The sequence below is a fragment of the Pristis pectinata genome, chromosome 43 (genome assembly GCF_009764475.1).
Source record: "Pristis pectinata isolate sPriPec2 chromosome 43, sPriPec2.1.pri, whole genome shotgun sequence".
In the NCBI taxonomy this organism is placed as follows: Eukaryota; Metazoa; Chordata; class Chondrichthyes; order Rhinopristiformes; family Pristidae; genus Pristis; species Pristis pectinata.
In genome coordinates, this window is record NC_067446.1 from 3080704 (window position 1) to 3097095 (window position 16392).

The 16392-nt window shown below is 51.4% G+C and overlaps 1 protein-coding gene across 1 annotated transcript; it reads left to right on the forward strand.

Moving 5' to 3' along the window:
* The first annotated feature begins 1599 nt into the window (after positions 1–1599).
* On the forward strand, positions 1600–15698 carry LOC127566616 (C3a anaphylatoxin chemotactic receptor-like). The gene is made up of 2 exons (XM_052009114.1): positions 1600–1855; positions 13902–15698. Exon 2 carries the CDS (start codon positions 13909–13911, stop codon positions 14842–14844), a length of 936 nt encoding a protein of 311 aa, XP_051865074.1. The 5' UTR covers positions 1600–1855; positions 13902–13908; the 3' UTR covers positions 14845–15698.
* The last annotated feature ends 694 nt before the right edge of the window (positions 15699–16392 follow it).

The following is a 16392-nucleotide window of genomic DNA, read 5'->3' on the forward strand; positions in this document are numbered from 1 at the left end:
TCAACGCCAGTCCCGCGGCTCTCTCTCCTCACAACCACTCCCGCGACCCTCCCTTCACACAATCCCTCACGCTGCGCCCCCTCCTCGCCGCCCCTTCCTCGGCGCCCCATTCTCACCGCCCATCCCTCATCGTCACCCTCTGCCGTACATTGAGTCCCCTAAGACCCCAGCTCCGTGATTCCCTTCCGGGACCCCTCTTCCTCACCTTGGACTGTGCTCTCCCTCGAGATGCAGTGCACCTTCCCCGGAATCTGCGGCTCAGTCCGTGGCCCTGGACAGCTCCGGACAGTCGGACTCGGGTCCCAAATCGTTGCGACCACAAGGAACGAACCTTGATCAGGACATGCGCTGCGACGGACGGTGGGATTCTCCGCGGATCCAGGTGGATCGGGGAAGGGCGACGTGTGGTGGAGTTGGACGCTGGTCTGGGAGAGGTCCGGAGTCGGGACTGGGTCATGTCTGAAGCTGAGAGACGGATCAGTCGCCTCGGGAGATACTCACACCCTGTGAGGTAGAAGCTCCAAGCAGGTCAGTTTGGGGGTCGATGACACCAACAGATAACACTGAACAGCAGCGAACAACAAAACATTTCCTTTATTTCAGAGAAGTAACAGAGGAAATGACGTTCTTTTTGTAACCTATGCCCAGGGATGTGTTATGGGACGGTGTGGGGGGAGCTTCACCCTGTGTCTGACCCCGGGAGTGTGTGACGGGACGGTGCGGAGGGAGCTTCACCCTGTGTCTGACCCCGGGAGTGTGTGACGGGACGGTGCGGAGGGAGCCTCACCCTGTGTCTGACCCCGGGAGTGTGTGACGGGACGGTGCGGAGGGAGCTTCACCCTGTGTCCGACCCCGGGAGTGTGTGACGGGACGGTGTGGAGGGAGCTTCATTCTTTTTCCAAAGAAATTTTATTACAAAGTTAAATTCCAAAGTATTAGACAACTGCAATTATTTTGGCTTCGCATTCAGTACTCAAGATGCACGGGATCCACCGTGACTGCTCGTCTGGATTCAGAATTACTTGCCATAGAATACAGAGGGTCGTAGTGGATGGTGTTATTCTGGCTGGTGGTCTGTGTCCTGTGGTGTTCCGCAGAGATCAGTTATGGGACCTCTGTTGTTGGTGATATACATGAAGGATTTGGGTGAAAATGTAGTTGGGTGGGTTAGTAAGTTTACACTGTCCCAATACACACCCCCGGGGTCAGACACAGAGTGAAGCTCCCTCCACACAGTCCCATCACACACTACCAGTGTCAGATTCAGTGAAACTCGCTCTACACTGTCCCATCACACACTCCCCGGGTCAGACAAAGAGTGAAACTCCCTCTGCCCCGTTCTATCACACACTCCCGGGGTCAGATACAGAGTGCAGCTCCCTCCGCACCGTCCCGTCACACACTCCCAGGACATGGATCAGACACTGAGCTCCATTTTATCTGTTACTTCTCAAAAATAAAAGAAATGTTTTGTTGTTCTCTGCTGTTCAGTTTTATCTCCTGGTGTCATCAACCCAACTTCCCCAAACTGAGCTGCTTGGAGCTTCGACCTCACAGGGCGTGAGTCTCTCCCGAGGCGACTGACACGTCTGTCAGCCTCAGACGGGACCCAGTCCCCACTCCGGACCTCTCCCAGACCAGCGTCCAACTCCACCACATGTCGCCCTTCCCGACCCACCTGGATCAGCGGAGAATCCCACCGTCCGTCGAATCGCAGTTCCTGATCATGGTTCGTTCCTTGTGGTCGTAACAATTTGGGACCCGAGTCCGACTGTCCGGAGGTGCTCAAGACAAAGGACTAAGCCGGAGATTCCGGGAAAGGTGGGCTGCATCTCGAGGGAGACCAGGGTCCAAGGTGAGGAGGAGGGGTCCCGGGAGGGAATGCCGGAGCTGGGGTCCCATGGGTCCCAAGGCATGGCAGTGGGTGACGATGAGGGACGGGCAGTGAGGAGAGAGAGCCGCGGGAAGGGACGGCGAGGAGGGAGCGCCGCGGGAAGCGGAGACATTGAGGGAGCGTCGCAGGAGGGGCGGTGAGGAGGGAGTGCCGAGGAAGGGGAGAGAGGAAGGAATGCCGCGTGAGGGGCAGTGAGGAGGTAGCGTCGCGGGAGAGGCGGTGAGGAGGGACTGCCATACGAGAGGCGGTGAGGAGAGACACAGTGTCATACACAGAGTGAAGCTCCCGCCACACCGTCCCATCACAGGCTTCAGGGGCCTGGGTCATTCTATCGGTGCCCTGGTAGCAGCAAGGATATTGAACAGCAGATTGGGAGGCAGAATTTGGGAAGGTGCAAATATAAGATGGTTGTTATCACGGGAGAATGCAACTTCCCAAATATTGATTGCCATCTGCTTCGTACCAAAGGTTTAAATGGGGCAGATTTTGGTAATTGTGTCCAGGATAGATTCCTATCGCTGTATGTTGACAGGCCGACTAGAGGGAAAGCCATATTGGATCCAGTGTTAGCTAATGAACCGGGTCAGGAGACTGAGCTCTCAGTGGGTGAGCACTTGGTGGACGGTGAAAACTGCGCCCTAACCTTTAGCATCGTCATGGACAAGGTTAGGCGCAAAGAGGACAGGAAAATAAAGAATTGGGGAAGGGCAAATAATGAGGCTATAAGGCTAGAACTTGCAAGTGTGAAATGAGATGACAATTTTGAAGGGAAATGTACAATGGAGATGTGGTCGTTGTTCAGGGATATCTTGCAGGATGTGAGGGATAGATGTGCCCCGGTGAGGCAGAGAAGGAACGGCAGGGTGAAGGCACCGTGGGTGACAAGAGAGCTGGACAATCAGTTATGAGGAAGAAGGCAGCATACACAAGTTTTCAGGGGCAAGGATCAGATAGGGCTCATGAGGAATATAGGGTAGCAAGGAAGGAACTTAAGAAGGGGCTGAGGAGAGCAAGAAGGGGACATGAAAAGGCCTTGGCGAGTAAAGTCAAGGAAAATCGTAAGGGTGTTTTCACATGTGAAGAACAGGATGAGGAGAGTATGGGTAGGACCGATTAGAGACAAAGGTGGGAAGATGTGCCTGGAAGCTGTGGAAGTAGCTGAGGTTCTCAATGAATACTTCTCTTCAGTATTCATCAAAGAGAGGGGCCTTGATGACGCTGAGGACAGTGTTGGTAAGGTTAATGTTCTAGAGCATGCAGATATCAAGAGAGAGGATGTGTTGGAGCTGTTAGACAATATTGGGACAGATAAGTCCCCGGGGCCTTCTGGAGTATTACCCAGGTTGCTGCGTGAGGCGAGGGAGGAGATTGCTGAGCCTTTGGCTAAGATCTTTGAGTCTTCGTTGTTCACGGGAATGGTACCGGAGGATTGGAGGGTGGCAAATGTTGTCTCCTTATTCAAAAAAGGTAGTAGGAATAGTCCAGGGAATTACAGACCGGTGAGCCTGACGTCTGTGTCGGCAAGTTGGTGGAAAGGATTCTTATAGATACGATGTATGATCGTTTAGAGAATCATTGTCTGATTAGGGACAGCCAGCATGGCTTTGTGAAGGGCAGATCATGTCTCACAAGCCTGATAGGATTCTTTGAGGAGGGGAACAGACAGATCGATGAGGGCAGTGCAATAGATGTGGTTTACATGGATTTTAGTAATGCATTTGACAACGTTCCACATGGTAGGCTTCTTCACAAGGTCAGAGGGCATGGGATCCAGAGAGGCTTGGCCGTGTGGATTCAAAATTGGCTTGCCTGTAGAAAGCAGAGGGTTGTGGTGGAGGGAGTGTATCCAGATTGGAGGGCTGTGACTAGCGGTGTCCCACAAGGATCGGTTCTGGGACCTCTATATTTCAGGATTTTTATTAATAACTTGGATGAGGGGGAATAAGGGTGGGTTGGCAAGTTTGCAGACGACACAAAGGTCGGTGGTGTTGTGAATAGTTTGGATGTCTGTAGAAGATTGCAGAGGGATATTGATAGGATGCAGAGCTGGGCTGACAAGTGGCAGATGGAGTTCAATCCAGAGAAGAGTGAGGTGGTACAGTTTTGAAGTACAAACTCCATGGCGGAGTACAAAGTTAAAGGCAGGATTATGGGTAGTGTGGAGGAGCAGAGGGACTTGGAGTTCCATGTCCAGAGATCCCTGAAAGTTAACTCACAGGTGGATAGGATAGTTTAGAAAGATTTTGTGGTGTTAGCTTTCATAAGTCGTGGGATCGAGATAATGATCCCACGATAATAAGCCGCGAGGTAATGATGCAGCTCTACAAAACTCTGGTTGGACCACACTTGGAGTACTGTGGCCAGTTCTGGTCGCCTCATTATAGGAAGGATGTGGAAGCATTAGAAAGGGTGCAGAGGAGATTTGCCAGGATGCTGCCTGGTTTGGAGAGTATGGATTATGAGGAGAGAATCAGGGAGATGGGCTTTATTCTTTGAAGAGGAGGAGGATGAGGGGAGACATTTTAGATGTATAAAAAATATTGAGCGCAATAGATAGATTGGACAGCCAGCACCTCTTTCTCAAGAAGGCATCGCATTAAAGTAATGGGTGGAAACTTCAAAGGAGATATCAGAGGGAGTTTGTTACCCTGGGAGTTGTTGGGGCATGGAATGCTTTGCCTGGTGTGGTGGTGGAGGCAGGTACATTGGTCAAATTCAGGAGATTGTTAGATCAGCATATGGAGAAATTTATAATGGGGTATGTGTGTGAGGAAGGGGTTAGATAGTCTTAGGCGAGGTTTGAGGGTCGGCACAACATTGTGGGACGGAAGGCCTGTATTGTGCTGTACTGTTCTATGGTTCTGCGGTTTTACGGGTGATCATCACCTTCTTATTTCTCAGCTGCCCCCTTGAAGCCTGACGGGACGGTCACTCAGCGTCCCGGACACCTGATGTTCTCCTTCATCAGGAATGCTACTCCCTCCCACCTCCACCCCTTCCCTTTATCCCACCACTATACCACCCATCGCACCTGTGCCCTGGGACATTTAGCCGCCAGTCCCATCCCTCACTCAGTCCTGTGTCGGTAACGGCTGCGATGTCACGATCCGTGTCCTGAGAGGTCGGACAGACGTGGTGGGTTTTCTCTGGAGTGTCGAAGGCTGAGGGGAGACCTGACAGAAGTTTATAAAATTATGAGAGGCAGAGACAGGGTAGACAGTGGGAGTCTTTTCCCCCAGGGTACGTATGTCAAATACTGGAGGGCATGCATTTGAGGAGAGAGGGGGAAAGGTACAAGGAGATGTGAGGGTGAACGTTTTTACACAGGGGGTGGTGGGTGCCTGGAACGGGCTGCCAGAGGAGGTGGTGGAGGCAGAAGATGGATTGGAACAACGTCTGCAGACGCAGGAACTCACACTGTGTGGGTTGGAAGCTCCAAGCAGCTCACTTTGGGGAAGTTGGCTTGATGACACCAGGAGATAACACTGAACAGCAGAGAACAAGAAGACATGTATTTAACTTTGAGAAGTAACAGACAAAAATGAAGCTCTGTGTCTGAACGGGTGCCCTGGGAGTGTGTGATGGGACGGTGTGGAGGGAGCTCCACACTGTGTCCGACACCGGGTGTGTGATGGAACGTTGGAGAGGGAGTTTGCCCCTGTGTCTGACTTCGGGAGTGAGTGACGGGACGGTGTGGACGGAGCTTCACTCTGTGTTTGACCCCTGGGGTGTGTAAGGGGACAGTGTAAACTTACTAACCCACCCAACTACATTTTCACCCAAATCCTTCCTATATATCACCAACAACAGAGGTCCCAGCACTGATCCCTGCGGAATACAACAGGTCACAGACCACCAACCAGAATAAAACCCTCCACCACGACTCTCTGTATTCTATGGGCAAGTAATTCTGAATCCAGACTACCAGTCAGCGTGGATCCCGTTCATGTTGAGTACTGAATGCGAAGCCGAAATAATTGCAGTTGTCTAATATTTTGGAGTTTTACTTTGTAATAAAATTCCTTTCGGAAAAGAATGAAGCTCCCTCCACACCGTCCCATAACACACTCCCGGGGTCAGACACAGGGTGAAGCTCCCTCCGCACCGACCCATCACACACTCCCTGGGCCAGTCACGGGGTGAAGCTCCCTCCGCACCGTCCTATCACACACCCCAGGGCACAGGTTACATGCAGAAATTCATTTTGTTTGTTACTTCTCAGAAATAAAGGAAATATTTTGTTGTTTTCTGCTGAGTCAGTTCAGTGTTATCTCCTGGTGTCATCGACCCAACTTCCCCAAACTGAGCTGTTTGGAGCTTCAACCCCTCAGGTTGTGAGTCTTGTCCACGGCGTCTGACCCGTCCCTCAGCCTCAGACGGGACCCAGTCCGCACACCGGACCTGGTCGCAACGATCTGGAATCTAAGTCCGACAATCCGGAGGTGCCCAGGACCACGGTCTGAGTCGGAGATTCCGGGGAAGGTAGGATGAACCTCGAGGGAGAGCAGTGTCCACGGTGAGGAGGAGGGGTCCCGGGAGGAAATGCCGGAACTGCGGTCCCAGGGGACTGAAGGCCCGGCAGAGGGTGACGATGTGGGAGGGGCAGTGAGGAGAGAGAGCCGAGGGAAGGGGCGTCGAGGAGAGAGGGCCGCACGGGGGGCGGTGAGGAGAGAGCGCCGCGGTAAGGGGCGGTTGGGAGGGAGCGCCGCTGGAGAGGCGGTGAGGAGGGAGAGTGGCGGGAGGGGCGGTGAGGATGTAATGCCCTGGGAGTGGCGGTGAGGAGACACACGGAGGGTCAGACACAGAGTGAGCTCCCTCTACACCGTCCCATCACACAGTCCCGGGGTCAGAAACAGAGTGAAACTCCCTCCACACCGTCCCATCACAGACTCCCGGGGTCAGAAGCAGAGTGAAGCTCCCTCGACATCGTCTCGTCTAACACTTTCAGGGCATGTGTCATTCTATAGGCCTCCCGGTAGCAGCAAGGATATTGAGCAGCAGATCGGGAGGCAGGATTTGTGAAGGTGCAATGATAACAGGTTTATTATCACGGGAGACTTGAACTTCGCAAATATTGATTGGCATCTGCTTAGGACCAAAAGTTCAGATGGGGAGGAGTTTGTTAAGTGTATCCAGGATAGATTTCTTTCGCAGTATGTTGATAGGCCGAGAAGACGGAATGCCATATTGGATCTAGTGTTAGGTAATGAACCGGGTCAGGTGACTGACCTCTCAGTGGGTCAGCATTTGGAGGACAGTGACCACCTCTCCTAAACCTTTAGCATCGTCATGGACAAGGATAGATTTAAAGAGGACAGGACAATATTGAATTGAGAAAGGAGAAATTATGAGGCTATCAGGCTAGAACATGCGAGTGTGAATTGGGATGACATTTTTGAAGGGAAATGTACGATGGAGATGTGGTCGTTGTTCAGGGATCTCTTGCAGGATGTCCGGGATAAATTTGTCCCGGTGAGGCAGAGAAGGAGTGGCAGGGTGAGCGAACCATGGGTGAGAAGAGAGTTGGAAGATCTGGTTCGGCGGAAGAAGGCAGCATACATCATTTGAGGAATATGGAGAAGCAAGGAAGGAACTTAAGAAGAGGCTGAGGAGAGTAAGAAGGGGAGATGAAAAGGCCTTGGCGATCAGGGTTAAGGAAAACCCCAAGGCGTTTTTCACTTATGTGAAGTGCAGAAGGATTACGAGAGTAAATGTAGGACCGATTAGAGATAAAGGCGGGAGGATGTGCCTGGAGGCTGTGGAAGTGGGTGAGGTCCTCAATGAATACCTATTCAGTATTCTCCAAGGAGAGGGACACTGATGTCGCTGAGGACAGTGTTGTTAAGATTAATGTTCTAGAGCATGTTGAAGTGGGAAGTTCAAGGGAGATATCAGAGATAAGTTTATTATCTAGTGAGTGGCTGGGGCATGGAATGCGCTGCCTGGGGCTTTTGTGGAGGCAGTTACATTGGTCAAATTCAAGAAATTGTTAGGTAAGCAGATGGATGAATTTTAAATGGGTGATTTGAGGGAGGAAGGGGTTAGGTAGTCAGGCGAGGTTTAAGGGTCGGCACAACATGGTGGGCCGAAGGGCCTATATTGTGCTTTACTGTTCTCTGGTTCTACGGGTGTGCATCACCTTCTTATTTCTCATCTTCCCCCATGAAGCCTCACGGGACGGTCACTCAGTATCTGGGATACCTGATGTTCTCCTTCACCAGGAATGCAACTCCCTCACACCCCCACCCCTTCCCTTTAACCCACCTCTGTCTCACCCACAGCACATGTGCCCTGGGACATTTAGCTGCCAGTGCCATCCCTCACCCAGCCCTGTGTCGTCAACGGCAGCGATGTCGCAATCCGTGTCCTGAGAGGTCAGAGAAACTTCTCTGGAGTGTCGGTGGTTGAGGGGAGACCTGATATAGGTTTGAAAAATTATGAGAGGCAGATACAGTGGGGGTGTTTTTCCCCAGGGTAGAAATGTCAAATACCGGAGGGCATGCATTTGAGGAGAGAGGGGGAAAGTTTCAGGGAGCTGTGCGGGGTAACGTTTTTACACAGGTGATGGTGGGTGCCTAGAACGGGCTGCCAGAGGAGGTGGTGGAGGCACCAGATTGATTGAAACAACATCTGCTGAAAGAGGAACAGACTCTGTAGGTCAGAAGCTCCAAGCAGCTCAGTTTGGGGAAATTGGGTTGATGACACCAGGAGATAACACTGAGCAGCAGAGAACAAAACATTTATTTTATTTCTGAGAAGTAACAGATAAAAATGTGTTTGACCCATACCCTGGGAGTGTGTGTTGGGACTGTTCAGAGGTAACTTCATCTGTGTCTGACATCGGGAGTGTGTGATGGGACGGTGCGGAGGTAGCTGAACTCTGTGTCTGACCCCGGGTGTGTGATGGAACGGTGCAGACGGTGTTTCACTCTTTGTCTGACCCCGGGAGCATGTGATAGGACAGTGCAGAGGGAGCTTAACCTTTGAGTCTGACGCCGGGATTGTGTGATGGGTCAGTGTGGAGGGAGCTTCACTCTGTGTCTGACCCCAGGAGTGTGTGATGGGACGGTGTGGAGGGAGCTTCACCCTGTGTCTGACCCCGGGAGTGTGTGATGGGACGGTGTGGAGGGAGCTTCACTCTGTGTCTGACCCCGGGAGTGTGTGATGGGACAGTTTAAACTTACGAACCCACCCAACAACATTTTCGCCCAAATGCTTCATATATATCACCAACAGCAGAGGTTCCGGCACTGATCCCTGCGGAACACCACAGGTCACAGACCACAAGCCAGAAAAAACACCCTCCACCACGACGCTCTGTATTCTATGGGCGAGTAATTCTGAATCCAGACGAGTAATCACCGTGGATCCCGTGCATCTTGAGTACTGAATGCGAAGCCAAAATAATTGCAATTCTCTAATATTTTGGAATTTAACTTTGTAATAAAATTTCTTTGGAAAAAGAATGAAGCCGCCTCCACACTTTCCCATCACACACTCCTGGTGTCAGACAGAGAGTGAAGCTCCCTCTGCACCGTCCCATCAAACGCTTCCAGGGCATGGGTCATTCTAGGCTCCCCGGTCGCAGCAAGGACACTGAGCAGCAGATCGGGAGGCAGAATTTGGGAAGGTGCAAATATAACAGGGTTGTTTTCACGGGAGACTTCAACTTCCCAAATATTGACTGGCATCTGCGGAGTACCAAAGGTTTAAATGGGGCACAGTTTGCCTACTGTGTCTAGAATAGATTCCTATCGCAGTATGTTGACAGGCTGACTAGAGGGACAGCCATATTGGATCCAGTGTTAGCTCATGAACCGGGTCAGGAGACTGATCTCCCAGTGTGTGAGCATTTGGGGGACAGTGACCACCGCGCCCTAACCTTTAGCATCTTCGTGGACAAGGTTAGGCGCAAAGAGGACAGGAAATATTGAATTGGGGAAGGGCAAATTATGAGGCTATAAGGCTGGAACTTGCAAGTGTGAATTGGGATGACAATTTTGAAGGGAAATGTACGATGGAGATGTGGTCGTTGTTCAGGGATATCTTGCAGGATGTGAGGGATAGATGTGCCCCGGTGAGGCAGAGAAGGAATGTCAGGGTGAAGGCACCGCGGGTGACAAGAGGTGGAACTATTAGTTATGAGGAAGAAGGCACCATACACAAGTTTTCGGCAGCAAGGATCAGATAGGGCTCATGAGGAATATAGGGTAGCAAGGAAGGAACTTAAGAAAGGGGTGAGGAGAGCAAGAAGGGGACATGAAAAGGCCTTGGCAAACGTTGTCTCCTTATTCAAAAAGTTAGTAGGGATAGTCCAGGGAATTTACAGACCAGTAAGGCTGACGTCTGTGGTGGGCAAGCTGTTGGAAAGGTTTGTTAGAGATAGGATCTATGAGCATGTAGAGAATCATGGTCTGATTAGGGACAGCCAGACTGGCTTTGTGAAGGGCATATCATGTCTCACAAGCCTGATAGGTTTCTTTGAGGAGGTGATCAGACAGATTGATGAGGGCAGTGCAGTAGATATGGTCTACATGGATTTTAGTAAGGCATTTGTCAAGGTTCCACATGGTAGGATTCTACAGAAGGTGAGAGGGCAAGTGATCCAGGGAGGCTTGGCTGTGTGGATGCAGAATTGGAGAGGGTTATTGATAGGATGCAGAGCTGGGCTGAGAAGTGGCAGATGGAGTTCAATCCGGAGAAGTGTGAAGTGTTACAGTTTAGAAGGACAAACTCCAAGGCGGAGTACAAAGTTAAAGGCAGGACCCAAAGAGTCGTTGGAGCATGGAATTCGCTGCCCGTTTTGGTGGTGGAGGCAGGTACATTGGTCAAATTCGGTAGATCAGCATATGGAGGAATTTATAATGGGGGCAAATGTGGGAGGAAGGGCTTAGATAGTCAGGCGAGGTTTAAGGGTCGGCAGAACATTGTGGGAGGCAAGGCCTGCATTGTACTTTACTGTTCTATGGTTCTACGGGTAATCATCCCCTTCGTATTTCTCAGCTGCCCCCATGAAGCCTCACGGGACCGTCACTCAGTATCCCGAACACACACTATGTGGGTTTGAAGCTCCAAGCAGCTCATTTTGGGGAACTTGGGTTGATGACACCAGGAGATAACACTGAACAGCAGAGAACAACAAAACATTTCTTTAATTTTGAGAAGTAACAGACAAAAATGGAGCTCTGTGTCTGTCCCGCGCACTGGGAGTGTGCGATGGGACGGTGTGGAGGGAGCTTCACTCTCTGTCCGACCCCGGGAATGTTTTGATGGGACGGTGTGGAGGGAGCTTCACTCTTGTGTCTGACCTCAGGAGTGTGTGATGGGACGGTGTGGAGGGAGTTTCACTCTGTGTCTGAACGCGGGCGTGTGGAATTGGACAGCGTAAACTTTCTAATCCACCTAGATATATTTTGACTGAAATCCTTAATATATATCAACGACAACTGAGGTCCCAGCACTGATCTCTGCGGAACACCACAGGTCACAGACCACCAGCCAGAATAACACCCTCCACCACGACCCTCTGTATTCTATGGGCAAGTAATTCAGAATCCAAACTACCAGTCTCTGTGGATCTCGTGCATCTTGAGTACTGAATCCGAAGCAGAAATAATTGCAGTTCTCTAATATTTTGGAATTTAACTTTGTAATAAAATATCTTTGGAAAACGAATGAAGCTCCCTCCACACTGTCACATCACGCACTCCCGGGGTCAGACACAGGGTGAAGCTCCCTCCGCACCGTCCCATCACACACCCCAAGACACAGTTGACACACTGATATTCATTTCCTCTGTTGCTTCTCCGAATTAAAGAAATGTTTCGTTGTTCTCTGCTGTTCAGTGTTATCTCCTGGTGTCATCGACCCAAATTCCTCAAACTGAGCTGCGTGGAGTTTCGACCCTACAGAGTGTGAGTCCCTCCCCAGGCGACAGACCCGTGTCTCAGACTCAGGCTGGACACAGTCCCCACTCCGGACCACTCCCCAACTCCACCACACGTCAATCTTCCGCGATCCACCTTGATCCGCGGAGTATCCCGCTGTCCTTTACTGTGCAGTTCCTGATCCAGGTTAGTTCCTTGTGATCGTAACGATTTTGGATCCCAGTCCCACTGTCCGGAGGTGTCCAGGACCACGGACTGAGCCGGAGATTCCGGGGAAGGTTGGCAGCATCTCGAGGGAGAGCAGAGTCCCAGGTTAGGAGGAGGGATTCCGGGTGGGAATCCCGGAGATGGCTATTTGGATCCACAGTTGGCTTGGTGATAGGGGACAGAGTGGGGAGGGAGTGGCAGGATGATTTGTATTTGGGAGTCTGTGACCAGCGGTGTACCCCAGGTATCGGTGCTGGGATCTCTGCTGTTTGTGGTGCACATTAACCACCGGGATGTGAATGTGGGAGGTACGATTAATGAGTCTGTGGAGGAGATGAAAGTCGGTGGTGTTGTGGACGGGGAGGAAGGGCGTCCAAGGCTACAGCAGGAGACAGATCCCTTGGAAAGTCGGGCCGAGAGTCAGCAGATGGAATTTAATCCCGACCAGCGCCAGGTGATGCATTTTGTGAAGTCGTATCGGGGTGGGACGTATATAGTGAATGGGAGGGTGTGAGGAAGGTTGATGAACAGAGAGACGAAGGGGTTCAAGTCCATGGAGTCACAGAGCACTGAAAGAGGCCCTGCGGCCCAACTGGTGCATGCAGACCGAGATTCCCATTTAAGCCAGTCCCATTTGCCTGCATTTGGCCCATATCCCTCTAAACCTTTTCTCTCCATCCTCCGAAATCTCCCTCTGCACTCTTACCTGCTTAATGGCAGGTTTCCTCTGGCAGGGTGACCAATCTGAACATAATTTTCCAAATACGGTCTCACCAACGTCTTGTACAACTTCAACCTAACACCCCAATCTCTATACTCAGTGCCCTGACCGACGAAGGCCAGCATCTCGAACGCCTTCTTCACCGCCCTGTCTACCTGTGACGCCACATTCAGGGAACCATGCATTTGTACTCCAAGATCCCTCTGTTGAGCAACACTCCCCAGGACCCCGCCCGTTCACTGTGAAAGTTCGACCCTGGTTTGGCTTCCCAAAATGAAACACCTCGCATTTATCCGAATTAAACTCCATTTGCCATTCCTCAGCCCACTGACCCAGATAATCGAGATCCCTCTGTAAATCCTGATAAACTCATTTCACTGTCAAAGATACCACCTGATTAAGTGTCATTTGCAAACTTACTGTCCATTCCTTGGACATTCTAAGCCATATCATTGACATAGATATTGTGGTGAGGAAGGCGTACGGCATGTTTGCCTTCACAGGTCGGGGCAGTGAATACAAGAGTTGGGACTTTACGTTGAAACTTTCCAAAACACCGGTTAGACGGCACTTGGAGTTGTGGGTGCAGTTCTGGTCACCAAACCACAGGAAGGGTGTGGTTGGGCTGGAGAGAGCGCTGAAGAGATTCTCCAGGACGTTGCCTGGATTGGAGGGCTTTCGTGCTGGGGGGAGATCGGAGAGGCTCGCATTGTTTACCCTGGAGCGAAGCAGGCTGAGCGGTTACCCGCTAGGAGTATATCAGATCACGAGAGACAGAGACAGGGGAGATAGTCAGAACCTGTTTCCCCACTGTGGGGGTATGAACAGGAGGGCAGGGGTTACAGGAGCGAAGGAGGAGGGTTAAAGGGGATATGAGGGGTAGGGCTTTTACTTACAAAGAGACTGGTTTATATCAGGAAGGTGCTGCCAGAGGAGGGGGTGGAATCAGACGCAGTGACTACGTTTAAGGTGCATTTAGAGAGACCCTTGAATAGACAAGGTGTAGAGGGATATGGTCCTAATGCGGGCAAATGGGATTGGTGTGGATGGGCAATAAGGTCGGTATGGCCGTGTTGAGCCGAAGGGCCTGTTTCCATTCAGTGTGACACCCCTTCTGTCCTCTCCCTCCCTCCCTCGGTACCCCTCCCTCCATTCCCCACCCCTCTCACCTCCACAATATCTCTCCCACCAGACCCACCATGTCACTCTGCGCAGACCGGTCCAACTCCACCCACGATTTCCAAGACGACCTGTCGCCAGCGCTAAGCATCTTGTCCCAGATCTTATTCTTCCTCAGCATCCTGCTGGGCGTCCCCGGCAACGGCGCGGTCGTCTGGGTGACGGGCTTCAAGATGAAGAGGAACGTCCACACGGTGTGTTTCCTGAACCTGGCTGTGGCGGACCTGACCTACTGCCTCACCCTCCCCTTGCAGCTGGCCGGCTTCTCGGTTGAATCCTGGCGCCGAGACCACCTCCTCCAGATGTTCCTCCTCTGTGCCGTCAATCTTAACATGTCCTCCAGCATCTTCCTGTTGACCCTGATCAGCATCTCTCGCTGCCTGGCCGTCACTCGGCCCATCTGGTTCTGCCAACACCTGCGCCTGGCTTGGGTGCGTGCGGCCTGCTTCGGGGCCTGGGGCCTGGCCTTCCTCACCTGCCTGCCCATCTTCCTGTCCTGGCTGATTGACCCGCATCTCGGGGACAAGGCCTGCGTCTCGTTGCAGGTAGGTCGGGCCGTCTTCACCTTCGGCCTCCCCGTTGTGATCATGGCCTCCTGCTACCTCCTGATTGCCCGGGAGCTGCGCGGGAAACAGTTCTCCAAGTCCAGGAAGCCCGTCGTCCTCATCGTGACCGTGGTGGCGGCTTTTATCATCTGCTGGCTTCCCATCACTGTTTGCCGCCTTCTCCGGGCCTTTCAACTTGTTCCCACGCTGTGGATGTTCTTTACCTTTCACTTGGCCTCCTTCAACAGCGCCCTCAACCCCCTTCTCTACGTCTTCGTCGGCCGCGACGTCCGTCAGGTCTTCAGGCGCTCCCCAGCCGCCACGCTCCGCCTGGCCTTCGCCGACGAGGAGGTCAGAGTTGGAGAGCGACCCTGTGACTCCGCCGTCAACATGCCGAGCGACATCCCCTAACGACGGTGAAGGATGAAGTTCGCCAGCAAAGTGGTGGTGGTGATGGTGGTGGTGGGGCGGGGGGGTTCTCAGCGGTGGTCTGTCCACACGATTTGTCCAACCTCTCCTTACACCTAACACTCTCTAACCTGTGAATCTTTTCTGCACCCTCTCCAAAGCCTCCACATCCTTCCTGTAACCTGACGACCAGAACTGCACGCAATACTCCAAGTGCCCGCTAACTAGAGTTTTCTACAGCTGCAACGTGACTTCCTGACTGTCAGATTCAACGCCCCAACTAATGGAGGCAAGAGTGCCGTACGCCTTCCTCACCACCCTGTCTAATTGTGTGGCCACTTTCAGGGAGCTGTGGACTTGGATCACAGGATCCATCTGTACATCAGTGATGTTAAGGGCCCTGACATTAACTGTACCCTTTCCCCGGCCATTTGACCTCCAAAAGTGCAAACCCTCACACTTGCCAAGATTCAACTCCATCTGCCACTTCTCTGCCCACATTTCTGTAGCTGATCGATATCCTGCTTCATCCTTTGACAACCTCCCACACTGTCCAGAACTCCACAATTTTTTGTGTCGTCTCAAACTTAACAATCAGCCCAGTTACACTTAGAACATCGAACATGGAACAGTACAGCACAATACAGGCCCTTCGGCCCACAATATTGTGCCGACCTTTATACTTCGCCTAAGACGACCTAACCCCTTCCTCCCAAATATCCCACTATTTTAACTTCCTCCATGTGCCTATCTAGTAATCCCTTGAATTTGAACAATGTACCTACCTCCACCACCACCCCAGGCAGCGCAAGACTTCAAAACTTTTTTTATAAATGCAAAATCAGAAAGCAAATTATTCCCCCCCCCACAAAACAAGCTACATGATAAGTACTTAGGCTTACAAACATAAATTCCTGTTGTATTTTAACATATGAAAAATAAAGGAAGAAGATTGATAAGTTCTTTGTGCAATATTCATGATTCAAGCCAAGACAGTTTTGGCATTGATATTGGTTTATTATTGTCACTTGTACCGAGGTACAGTGAAAGCTTGTCTTACAAACCGACCGTGCAGGTCAATTCATTACACAGTGCAGTTACATTGAATTAGTACAAAGTACATTGATGTTGTACAGGTAAAAACAGTAAATGTATAGAGTAAATTGTCACAGCTACAGAGTGCAGCGCAATATGGTGCAAGGTCACAACAAGGCAGATCGTGAGATCAGAGTCCATCTCATTGTATAAGGGAACCATGCAATAGTCTTATCACAGTGGAGTAGAAGCTGTCCTTAAGTCTCGTGATATGTGCCCTCAGGCTCCTGTATCTTCTAACCGATTGGAAGAGGAGAGAAGAGAGAATGTCCCGGGTGGGTGGGGTCTTTGATTATGCCGGCTGCTTCACCAAAACAAGAGGTAAAGACAGAGTCCAAGGAGGGGAGGCTGGTGTTCGTGACGCGCTGGAATGTGTCCACAACTCTCTGCAGTTTCTTGCGGTCCTGGGCAGAGCAGTTGCCGTACCAAGCCGTGATGCATCCAGATAGGATACTT

What these genes read in the sequence shown, in the direction of transcription:
- LOC127566616 (XM_052009114.1), top strand. Translation starts at nt 13,909, where the DNA reads ATGTCACTCTGCGCAGACCGGTCCAACTCCACCCACGATTTCCAAGAC.